The sequence below is a fragment of the Ptychodera flava genome, chromosome 4 (assembly GCF_041260155.1).
Source record: "Ptychodera flava strain L36383 chromosome 4, AS_Pfla_20210202, whole genome shotgun sequence".
Classification (NCBI taxonomy): domain Eukaryota; kingdom Metazoa; phylum Hemichordata; class Enteropneusta; family Ptychoderidae; genus Ptychodera; species Ptychodera flava.
The window spans coordinates 42,087,958-42,101,333 of NC_091931.1; the positions used below are offsets into that span (position 1 = coordinate 42,087,958).

General features: G+C 37.3%; 1 protein-coding gene across 1 annotated transcript in view; it reads left to right on the forward strand.

Moving 5' to 3' along the window:
- The window catches only part of LOC139131819 (protein mesh-like), a 37,435-nt gene that overhangs the window by 8,797 nt on the left and 15,262 nt on the right, over positions 1-13,376 (forward strand). The window contains exons 6-10 of the mRNA XM_070698102.1: positions 456-593; positions 806-971; positions 2,436-2,681; positions 6,562-6,862; positions 12,970-13,227. Coding sequence (XP_070554203.1) covers positions 456-593; positions 806-971; positions 2,436-2,681; positions 6,562-6,862; positions 12,970-13,227 — 1,109 coding nt within the window. The remainder of the gene's footprint in view (positions 1-455; positions 594-805; positions 972-2,435; positions 2,682-6,561; positions 6,863-12,969; positions 13,228-13,376) is intronic.

The following is a 13,376-nucleotide window of genomic DNA, read 5'->3' on the forward strand; positions in this document are numbered from 1 at the left end:
ATGCAACATATTTAGCCTAGTTTTTATCAAGGTTTGTTTAAAGCATATCTCTGAGTTGATAGAAATTTTGATTTTCTGCAGGTTTCATTATATTCTTATTCATTTATTTATTATTTATTTATATATTTTTTATTTATTTATTTATTTATTTGTTTATTTATTTATTTATTTATTCATTTATTTATTATTTATTTATATATTTAGGTATTATATTGATGATATACTTTTGTTGTTTGACCTCGAAGCAATGATTCTTTTTGGAATACATTAAACTATAGGGCAAGGCAAACCTTACTTTATAGAATTTTTCAGGAATATAACTTGTATAACTTGTGATACCATGTTGTGTATGTGTGGAACAAAGCTGTCAAACTCTTTCTCCATGGTACCCCGGCTGTGCACATATCGGATCAAATATGGATCACTGTATATTTATTTTTCTTTCTTATTTGTAGGCAAATACCTTCCAAGCTGTTTTGATAACGAATGGACGTCATTCATTCGCAATATTTAATTATGGCGACATTGTATGGACCACAGGAGCGTCAAGTGGAGGAGACCTGACAACGGGTCTAGGTGGTGTGCCGGCACAGGTTAGCGACTGACAGTTCTTTTGCAATTTTATGATTCCCGTGTTTAAAGCATAACCGTTTCAATTTCTGAAAATTTACAAGTTATGAATTAGGCTATAGACATGGATTTGTTACCATCGCTCAGGAGGACACTCCATCGTCTCTCGACCAATTACAAGAAATAGAGACGAATAAAGCCCGAGGATTAGTTTCGACTTGTGCGTATTTTACAGGTTGGCTTCAACGCAGGCGATGGCAAAGTCTCTTATTCAGTGCCCGGATCTCAGAACAGCTCTGTTGTGGACATCGAACACACTACAAACAAAAATGTGCCTGGAAGATATGCATTCAGAGTGGATACGGATGATGTCACAGAAGCGGAACCTTGTGATTCAACAGGTAAGAGCTTGTAGGGTCACCGATCACACGATTCATAACACGCATTGTGCATTGCATGACATGTGATACACTGGTACTCTGCTGGATTAAATCTTAACATATATAGGGTTTCTTTCTATCTGTACGCCAGAAGCGCTAGCAAATCAAAAGCAACGTTCTTCAAAACAAATATTTAGTATAATGAACTTTTAATGATATGGCACCTCAATTTTTTAGGTCGCGGCGAATATGTTTTTTCTTTATTTAATTGAAACGTCATTTGTGTTGAGTAATGTCTTCGTGATCTTTATGAGCTTTTTCTCTACAGTTTTATTCATTCTCGTTTTTCGTATGTTAAATAATGACCGTAGATTTTAAACTACAATGCATGCATGTCATTTAAACCAATGCGTCTTTCTGATTGGGCTAGATTTTACACCAAAGGTGGTAAAAAAACCTTTCACGGGCGCTAAACCGGACCCCTCACCTATGTAGCATAGAAGACGGAGGAAGAGAGTGGTTCTAAAAGAAAACATCGGCGTCATGAAAAAGTTGAATGACTAAAAGAATTTAGATATTTGCAACTAAATAGTATTGCAAACGTTTGGAATGCTGTATTAGAACATTTGGCTTTCGCTACGCTAAATCAGCTTTGCCCCTTTTCTTGTCTGCCTCCACTGCGATAGCCGAGTATGCATGTTAATATGTATCTTTCGTTTCAACGATGTTTGGTTCCTGGTGCTGAATTTCTTCTCCTCGACGATAGTTCGATGTTTTGGTCTGATCTTCGGTTTTGTGCTAAAATTGCGCAGAATTTTTTTCCGTCATCTCCTTTTTTCACACTAAAACTAATAGGGAAACAAGCTTTCACGCTTATCACATAGCACCCGCCTAGCGACTAGCGCTGCATACAGTTTGTCGTGTTTTTTACCCGATACCCGCCTGAGGCTTGGATTGTATTTCTTTTTTCTTCAAACAAATGTGATAATGTAGAAATTGTCACTTCAAAAATTAAATACGTATAATCAATATGGAATAAATAAATAAATATACAAATAATTGAACGATAATATGGCTGTCATGTTACTCTGTAAGCTCAGTGAACCAAATACTGTTAGAATAATGCTGCATGGAGACAAGGGAAATTCACCAGCCCTGAAATATCTCTACAAGTTTGAAAGAAAACAAGCCAAACAAAAATAACGGAAAGAGAGGAAAATTAACATTACAGGCGTACATTACTCTATAGCTAAAGCAACGAATGGCAAAGTCAGGGAATTTGCATGTTTTGACACTATAAAACCGAGTTACTTATCTCGATACAATTGTAAATAACTGCATTAAGTTAAAACCAGTTGTAGCTTGCAAAGTGACATCTCATTTTTATGATTGGTTTTCACGCAAAACTGATTTTCAATCTATTTCGATGTTTCTGTAAGTTTTCTATGTACTTCAACTATGCATATAAACTTGTCGTTTATTCAGGTTCCCTGATCGTCTACCCTGCCATCGGGTCAATGCTAGGAGGAGACGAAATCCAGATTGGCGGACCTTGCTTCCGATCGGGTGAAATCTACTGTAAGTTTGGAGATGTGACATCAACTGGTCCTGTTACTTCGTCATTACAAGCATTGTGCGTTACTCCTGTTTTCTATGAAATTGGACGAATTCCTATATACGTTTCCGTCGATGACGGCGCCACATATGGTTTTCAAGGGGTTTTCACAGTAGGTGAGTAGTTTTTGTGTGACGTCTTGAGTTAGATATTGAAATTGAAATGCCGCATGATTTACCTCGCAAATAGTAGCTATATACTGGTTGAAAAGATTATATTAGATTTCCAATCCTAAAAATTAATCACCTTTGCTGCGGAAAAGTCGAAATTCTAGTTTCTATACATTAAGTTGGCCTCTCTGGGTGCAAGATGCGAGGTCGATTAGCATTCATGCATATTAGCATTGTTTGGATATGAACATGTAATGCTGACGATTCTTTATCGATTAGAATGTTAATTTACCTAACACATTGCTTTGTACGGTCGGTCTTGTCGATACTGCCTACAAGTAACAATTTTTTAAAATAATGAACAACATTTTGGCGCCTGACCATTCATCTCAATAGATACTGTATGAAGGTTGTATACGTTTCGAAACTTCCCCGAGGTGCATTCTTCCTTCAAGTTGATAAATTATTAACATACATGCAGGCATGCATAGTTCTCCGACGGAGGCTAAAACATAGAACGAAATACACGGACTTGAGTTTTTTTCTTACCGTAGCACGTGGCCAGTGTGAGTAGGGTCGTTTTCACTTACAACATCCGGTGGGCGAATCTTGTCTGCAGTTTCCAAGTGAGCGTGTGCTTCCTGTCTTTGCCATGACAATATACAAAATTATCAGTAGTCGCAAATATTGCGCCTATGTACCTGATGAACTTGTCACATGTTCAAGCAATAAATCTATAGTCCGCTTAGAATCAAGAATAGTCAAACCAAGGCTAAACTTATTATAAGACTTTTGGCAAGTAAGTCTCGCCATAAAATATAAACTCTGCAAAAAATATTAAATAATTCAAATGTGGTTTTGAAAAAAAATCATCTTTTTAATTAGTATTATCATATGCCTTTTATCGATAATGGTTTGTTTTTGAGATCGTATTATTTTATTTCTTCTCCAAGATTTGTTGTGAATAAAATTGCATATTTATCGACGGTATCATTTTGTTGACATTTTATATATACTTTTATTGCTGTTATATTCGCCAGTTAATTTATCATTGTTCAGTCATGTACACCGCACCGAGACGAAATTAAGAATTCTATAATAATCATAATCTGAATAATAATAGGCCACTTTCAAGAAAATTTCAGTGTAGGGGTACTTTGGGTCAAAACTGACAAAAACGATATGCGTTTTGAAACCTATGTTTCCATGGCAATAGTTTTTGGGTTGAAAGTACTTAGTTTTTTGCCCAATCCAATCGAAAATACTTTGGATTACTTAAAAAAATTCACAATAAAGGGGTACGCTTCATTTAACCCTTGAGCGCCAAAGTAAATTTTTATTGCCTTTATAAATGTACTCAAGTCAATTTTTTTCAGATTTTTGCAAAAACTTTGATTAAAATGTAGCCATTTAATGTGATGTCAATTTGTTGCAAAATTATCAAAAACGTACAGCAAAATTAATAAGAAATGGTAAAATGTTGCACTAAATTTTTGGTTGGAAAATTTAAGCACCAGTCTTTCCTAATTCCCATTCAAAGTACCTTGGATTGCTTTAAAAATTTCACGATAGGGTATTTTTGCAAGAAAGAACAAATTTGTTTCCACTTCTACCACTTGTTTCCATTTCAATCATTTACTGAGCTGAAAATGTAAGTTTTTGTCAAATCGCATTCAAAATCACGCTAGATCGCTTCAAAAAAGGGGCATCTCTGCATTAAAGCAAAATCATTGATGTCAACTTCCATGCCCCATGTTTCCATGGCAACCATTTAGGGCCTGAAAATGTTTTCTAAATACCATTGGAACATGTTTAATTGCAGCTTTGGAAATTGCATAATTTTAATTTCCTGGGTCACAAGAAGCAAAATTGATATCCGTTTACATATCATGTCATATGTTTCTATGGCGATCATTTCTGTGCTGGAAATATAAATTTCCAAGCATTTCATAGTAACCAGTGTAACCTCCACAAATGTAATAATCTCCACAAATGTAATATCAACCACAATTGTAATAAAATCAACCACAAATGTAATAAAATTGTCAACCATTAATGTAACAACCCGCAACCACAAATGTAATAAACAAATTAACCATAAATGTAATAAAACTCAACCATAAATGTAATAAACTTGAACTTGCATATGTGATCATTTGTTTATCAATGCCCTGAGTAAATAATAACTTTAATAAGACTAGTGTAATGTTATTGCATACTTTCCTGAAACTAGGTTTCCTTTCCGAAACACAGAATAGAATATTTTGAGAACGCTATCAGAAAACGGCGAGGTACTGATCAAACCGTTAGATAATGGAAGTGGACCAGCAGTTCTAGACACTGATAATTACATAATAAGGAAGCGTCAAAATAACTCGTCAACCAGTGATACCACACAAAGTTTACGACAGATGACTCAGAACAAATAACAGAGAAATATAAAACCTTATAACAGAAACTTATGACACAAAACATGTTGACGAGAACATATATTTCAATCTAGTAAAAAACAATACGAACACTACCTTGAACACAGTAGAACAAAATTAGACATCCTGGCATCCCTAGTGAACGAACAAACTTGAAGTGGGACAACATAGGAATACAGACAATATATCGATTATTCCACACAATTTATCCACTGAAGACGAATTTGAAGAGATTGATTAAGAAAGTACGGCAATTTTCGAAAAAAAACGGCGTTAAAGGATCGTAGTGTTATACAGTCTTCCCCACTCTGGAGTAGAGACTGCCTGACATTCAGATTACAGCTGTGTCTCGCCATGGCCAGTCAGTTCTGTACACAAAACAGGGAAAACGTAAAATACACTTTCAAAACACACTAAACGCAAACAATTAAGAAATGAAAAATGTGTGGAGTTGCTTTCCTTATTACATAGATCAATATTTAAGGGCTAATTCCTCAATTGCAACGAGAAAATAGATTTATTACATTTATGGTTGACAAGTATTACATTTATGGGTGATTTTTTATTACATTTATGGTTACCATTTATTACATTTGTGGTTGGTGTTTTTATTACATTTATGGGCGATATTACATTTATGGGTGCATTTTATTACAATTGTGGTTGATATTACATTTGTGGAGATTATTACATTTGTGGAGGTTACAAATGCCAGGTGAAATGCTTCGACGGTTACCTAAAGTGTGTTATTAGTCACAACTTATAAAACAGATGATGGTTTTCTTTCAGTATTTCAGTGGCAGACATTATAGGGACGAAATCACTGGTGTGTTCTAAATTCCATTTAAAGGTGCTGCAGTTGCCAAGAACAAATCATCCTCACAATTTCTTTGATTTTGAACAATCCAATATAGAAGTATCTTGAATTAATTTGCTACAAAAACGTTGCCATAAAACTAGAGGCATGTTGGGTCGATAGCGAATAGCTTCATTAACATTGTCGGTTTCCAGGCATTGGATATGCGATGCATTCTGCCAGTACCTCTGCACGCGCATGTTTACATGGTTTCATGAGACACAATGGACAATTGCCAGAAGGTGTCTTGCGTTCTGAAGTAACTGCGGAGGCCATCAGATAGCTTCCAAGATGCCATTTAATTCTTGCGCTGTGAAGAATTAAGACTTTGTTATACCGACATATGGTCACAAAAGTTAAAGAATTCCGAGCAATAAAATGCATGTTGTCAACTGTATTCCCTAGTTAGGTCATGTGAAAAGGTTACACAAATTCTAAATTGTCTCTTTGGTTTGTTGTTATCCAGGTGTTTTGCATAACTAATTTGTCCTTACATTAAATAAGTATTTATTTATGAAACAAAAATCACTAAAATTTGAGAATGTTCCAGAGAATAAGCACTTAAATCCAAATCTGTAACAAGGTCTCACAATTTTTTCAGTGAATATAGAAAGAACGTCGCCAAAAGTGATACGACTGAACCCTGATATTTGGCATTCATCGGACGAGGTCAAAATTACGTGGGACCCTGCACTATTGAAAGGTGCTACAAACGTTGACATCAATTTACTGGGCTACCGAGAAGACAATGGAGATGGTTGGACATTGATCAAGGAAATTGTTACTGACTATGACCAAACAGAGAACGGTGCTTATTATACTTTCGCCCCTGAGGGGGAAGGGACACACTTTGAAGTGGGAGCTATACGAATTTCTCGAGTTGACGAAGAAGGAGATATCTTGTAAGTCTTCTGATAAGGATGATCTAGAATATTTCTGAATTAGGAACTGGTCAGTTTCTTCGGCCGGGGGGGGGGGCGGTGGATTCATGGGGGGTCACCCTGTTTTTGACTTTGGTGGTAGGGGGTCACCATGTTTTTGAAATGCCCAATAAGGGGGTCAGTGTGTTTTTTAATTTCGACATGGCTCATACTTGCGAAAAATGCATTGTGCCAGCCACAAATTTCATCATTCAGTTGCATTTTTCAGCGCGCTTTTCGGGCGCATAACTTTAATAATAACAAGGCAGTATTGCTGAAGGCAATGAGTACTTGGGCCGTGATAGAGTAATTTTGAGGACAATATATACTACTATTCAAATATGGTCTTGAATTTCCTCCTGTCAATTAGGCATTTGATTAACTGGTTATTAAACGAAGCAATGGCATGACAACGGCAAAATATGTCTAGCAACTTTTGTGGAGTTTGAGGCAGGGGTTCTTTATTTATAGTGGAAAACTGCTTAAACTCCTTAAATATTCAAATTACAGCAAATTTCTTTTGTTCTCGATGGTAGATGTCTAATAAATATTAGTATGTGCACAAATAACATGGTGTTTGTTTAACTATTTTGGTGGAGATTTCAGAATCCGATCGTGACCACCCCCTCACAAAGTCTAATGGTGCGTCCCTAAGTGAATTGTTCTGGCATTGGGAAGCAAACTCAACATTACAGGATTTTATTAGAGCCAGTTAGAGGGCCCTGAGAGGTAACTGCAAAATATTCATTATCTATACAAGTTGAATAGTTGTTTGAATGGAAATTGTCATGGTTAATTTGCCATTCTATATGAACAATGAGAGGAACTGAAAAACACAACATAATTGGCTTTTAAGTTATTTTTATTACAATTAGCAAAATGTCACCACAACAGACACTGCATTTTTACAATTGGTAGACTTGCTTTGTTTAACACTGCAGGATTACCGATTAATATACTGTCAAGAAAATGGCCGACTAATTTGGTGTATCCAGACGCAGATTCTGAAGTGATTGCATGCATGCATGCAAGCTGTTGTAAAACGATTCACTGACAATGACATAGTCCCCACTTGTAATAGGAGTTAGTCTTGATGGGGCAGGGAAATGTGGTCATTAAGAAGTATCACTGAAGTGTACATGTTGAGATCTATGGGCACGTAGGTCTGTGTTGTTGTTCCCAATTTGAAACATCAGGCATGTCTAAGTTCTGGTTCTAAATCGGGAAAAAAGATCAGACCTCTAGCTGTATTGCCAGCCAAGAAATACATATGTGCATAATAAATGAGGTACAAGATGTGACATATTAGGGTCTAATATCTTTTCAAAATTGAAGGGTATAGAACTTGTGGTTACTGAGTTATGCATATATATGTATAATCAAGGTCAAAGGTCATCAACACTGGACAAAATGCTTGATATGCGTTTAGCATATTTATGTATATTGACGTATATGGAACACAATACTAATTGCATGTGCAGCGTATATATTTTTGTATATGGAACATTCCAATACGTTGATATGCGTATCGTATTTCTATGAAGATCATGAGTATACGTAATGCAGATCTTTGCACACTAAGTGTACACTGTAGTTTTGCATTTTATTAGCATACGTACTGTATACTTAATGTATTTAACACATGTACAGAATCAGTATTTGTGTATATATATTGTTGTATATCAAGCATTTTGCCAAGTGCAAGGTCACGTGACATTTTGAAAAAAAACATTGTATTGCTAATTAATCCCTATATGCCAAAAATCAGACTTCTAGCTCTATTCGCTTGCCCAGAATTAGATATGTGCATAATTAATGAGGTGAAGCGTGTGTTGGCATAAGGTCTCCCATCCTACTAAATATAAAGAACATAGCACTTGTGGTCACTTATTCATTGGCATAAACGTATATTTAAGGTAAAAGGTCATCGAGGTCACATGACATTTTGTCAAAAAATTTCTACCCTATAGTTATCCCTATATACCAAAAATCGGACATCCAGCTCTATTGGCTTGCTCAGAATAAGATATGCGCATAATTAATGAGGTACAATATGTGGTGTCATAAGGTGTCCCATCATACCAAATATGAAGGGTGTAGCACTTGTGGTTACTGAGTTGTGGACAAATATATATATTTGAGGTCAAAGGTCATTGAGGTCACGTGACATTTTGTCAAAATAATTGTATTGCTAAGTTATTCCTATATACCAAAAATCAGACCTCTAGCTCTATTGGCTCGCTCAAAATTAGATATGTGCATAATTAATGAGGTACAATATGTGGCGTCATAAGGTGTCCCATCATACCAAATATGAAAGGTTTAGCACTTGTGGTTACTGAGTTATGGACAATAATGTATATTTGAGGTCAAAGGTCACCAAGGTCACATGATATTTTGTCAAAATGTCTGAGATATCTGCATGAACCGATGGACTCACTGATGGACTCACGGACGGATATGACCCAATCTATAAGCCCCCTGGACTTTATCCGTGGGGACAAAAAACTGTGTCACTGCATCCTTTAGGCAATATGAATACGATGAGAAACTAAATTTTTATTTTTCTTGGCCTTATACATGGGAATCTATGGAGAACTGCCTTATACATGGGAGTCTATGGAGGTTTAAACTAAAAAGTCCTCTAACACGGCCAAATTCGATCGCATTGTGAAACAAATCGACGTGCATCTGTATGGGGTTGGGTACTAGTCTTGTGCAAAGTTTGAAAGAAATTGACCAGGGCATGTCTGAGATATCTGCGTGAACGGACGGAAGGACGGACGGACTGACATGACCAAACCCAGGACTTCGTCCGTGGGCACTAAAAACAACGCAACAGTTATTACAGCTACACCGGCGGTAGGTTCATATCCAGATCCCCGTACGGTCTGTCGCCGTCGCTTGAAAACAATCTCATAAACCTGGCCATATGGGCAATTGTGTATGGGCAGCTAGTTGCTGCGAATCCGTAGCCTCTGCCACTCGGGTAGCTTGGTCACTGGAGTGGTAGGCCCCACTCCCAGCAGAACACGTCAAGGAGTGGCAGGGCTCGATTCGCAGCAAGGCAGCTGCATGCTTGACTTCCCGGAGAAGGCGAGCTGTCACGTTCAAGCTCAGGATTATTTGTCGATCAAATTTCAGTAAATTTACCTTACCTAGATGAAATTTTGTCTATAGGGTGAAATTTTGCCGAAGTTTGACAAAATTACATCGATTTTTAGGTTCATATCCGACATTTTTGAGTTTTGAGTGCAGACAGAAATAAGTTTTGAGGCAACATGGCTGCGACCCCATGTTGACCCCTAGCCCTGCGTACGATGCTATGTGCTACAGCTAACCACGGTCCCTAGCGAGAGAGTTGCCGACATCGACGGTTATTTACGAGAAGTGAATAAAAGACTGTCATTTATGGAAGCGATCGAGTAGCTGAGGTAGGCTGGGATACGACTTGGGCCCAAAGAACGCTGAATTTTGGCAGTATATTTGGCTTTTTACGTCAAGTCCCAAAATGGATTTGAAGTCACCGACCCTACGTACGTACGGGTCTTTGCAGGGCTGTGGTGAGCGGGGCGATTAGCTGTAGCGGAACACACAGCATCGTACGCAGGGCTAGTTGACCCCAAGTGAAAATGTGTTCGCGATCAAATCTTCCTATATTTTTTTCAGAATTTTCGACAAAATCATTGCTTCTTAAATCTTTTGTAAAATATAAAATACTAAAATAAAAATGCGATGTGCCATGTCTCCAGATTTCTAAAATATCGTTCGTTGACCGTTCGACGGAATACTCATTTCGCAAACTTGTGACGCAGTTGAAATTCAATACTGACCGCCAAATAATCTTAATGAGACGAGATCCAAATTATCCAACCATTCGCGTTAGAGTTCAGCTTGCTTAGAGTATCATAACATTCTTCGGCCTTCGTTTAGATCGACCCTAATTCTCCCATTTAGGAAATAAATACACAAGCTACCTTGACAAAACTTCGTGCACCATCCAGGACCAAACGCACTACAAATCTGTCTTGACGTCACATCTCCTTACATGGTAATCGGCATACCGTATTTTTTAGCAAAGGAGACACAGAATACGTCGGAGTATTCAGTTTCAAAACGTATTACATTGTGTGATGTTGTCAAAAAAGGTAATGTTACTGCAGTGGTATAAATTACAAAACACAAAAGTTCAAATCAGTTTATTTGGACTGGCTTTACCCAACATTTCATATTGTTTCTTATGTCAGATTTGACCACGTGCTTACTGGCGACCCCTTTACATGCAAATTTTGTGTCAAATGGTGTGTTCTCCTGAAAAAACAAACGTACGATTTCTAAATGAAGGAGGCGAAATTTGCCCTCAAAACTCGAAACCACCCCTTTATGGGGTGTACCTAGCTATTTTGAACGAGCTTCTCGAATCTGCAGCTCTATTTCGAAATGATGGTCTGGTTTTCTCAGCTCAAGGATAAGTGTTCTCCATCGCTGTGGGCATACTATTCTCAACTGGGGGTACAGTTTCCAGTCGTAATGTTTTTCATCATGTCCGGGATATAAAAACCTCTCCTTTTCACAATTTTACTTTGATTAACACTAGTCCACATCTTGTCAGCGATTAAACATGTTTCAAGTTTAAATGTTAAATTCTGGTCTCGAGCCCTCTTGTTCGACCAAACTGAAATTACCCCTCCCACTTTGGCTCGTCCAGTGGGTGTAGCAAGGGTCGTGCCATCGCTAGGAAACGGAGGGTGCATTAATTGTTGCATTTCGATGCACATTTTGATTATATTCAGAAGATTTTGTGGCAAAAACTCAGATAGAGAAGCATTAATATCATCTCACTTATTCAAGACTGGCTGACCGCAGCACTTCCATTCAGTTAACATCATTACGCCATTTATTATGCCAAGAAAGATGAAGCCAAGATATTTTGCCCTCCCTGGTCTCAGCCAGAAATGGATATACCTTACAGAGTTTTTTCCCACGGAATGAAAACAAATGTACTTGGGCTGAGGCCCAAGTACAATAAGACATTTTTCAGTGCCCCGCCTCAGTGGAAAACTTTAATATATCAGACATATATATAACTTGTAAGTTTAAAATTTTTCGGCGCGCCCTTCGAACGCATTTCTTTAAAATATCAAACAATATTTTTCAGCATGCCCTTCAGCTACATGACTTCCATATATCAGATATGTATATATATTAGAGATATCTGGATGTTTAATATTTTTTGGCGCGCCCTTCGGGCGTAGTAAATTAATATATCAGAGATATTATATCAGATATATCTTGATGTCTGTAAATTGAAAGTCTGATATATATATATATATATATATATATATATATATATATATATATATATATATATATATATATATATATATATATATATATATATATATATAACCGTACTCTCTGTGCCCAAGTTCAGAGGTTGCCATAAAGCCATTATGGTGATAACCGGGAGGGCACATTGTATACATTTTGTGTATATATATATATATATATATATATATATATATATATATATACACTGAGTTATTCAATTTATATTCCACCTTTTGTTTTACCTTTGTCGCGCGGGGGGAGGGGTTTAGCCAGTTTTTGAAAGTTGGAATAGGGCAGGGGGGTCAGCCTGTTTTCGAAAGTTGGAATATGGGGGTCAGCCACTTTTTGACGTCGGCAAAATATAATCCGCCGGCCCCCAGGCCGAAGAAACTGACCAGTCTAGTTGATGTTACGTTCTGTAGTTCCAGCCTTTTTTCCTATCAAACGCAATACACTACTTGTCTGTGGAGCAAAACCTCACGTCAAAAGATACTGGTACCACGTATTTTGGATTCGTTAAACTAAGTATGTTTAGGCCCAGGATCAATCTTAATGCTGTAGAAAGGATGATGAGTCAGACCTCTTTATCACTGAAGCAATGTCAAATATTAAAGATCTTTCACAAGGTCCCAGAGTGATGAATTTCTTCACGCTTGTAGATTTTGAACTGTGCTGTTCAAGTTTATGTTACGTACACCGCTGTTATATTGACATAAACATGTAAACTTATATGAAATATCATCTGACCCGACTTCCAGTAAGCATATTGCCATATGGAGTGACGTCCATGATTTAAAATGGAACTTCAATTTCGACGCCGGACAGTGGTGTGAGTATTGGAACAAGAGCTCTTCGAATCATGTGGATTTGACCGATGACGCCGCACCATGTCCATGTTCACTGCAGCAAGCTAGGGCCGACGTTGGCAGATACAGTCCTCACCCGCAATGTAAGATTGGATCAACTTGTCACCATAAACCCGATGCTTTCCACTGTGTTAGAGTAAGCATGCCAAGGTAAGAAGTACACAGATAATAGGAAGCAGGATCGTAAGAGCATTTTGTGATAATGATCATGCGATATTTAGACTCGGTTTCTCGCAAATATTGGTTTACCTTGGGCTATGCTGGTTTAATTAAAATTCTAGGTGAACCATAACTTGTGA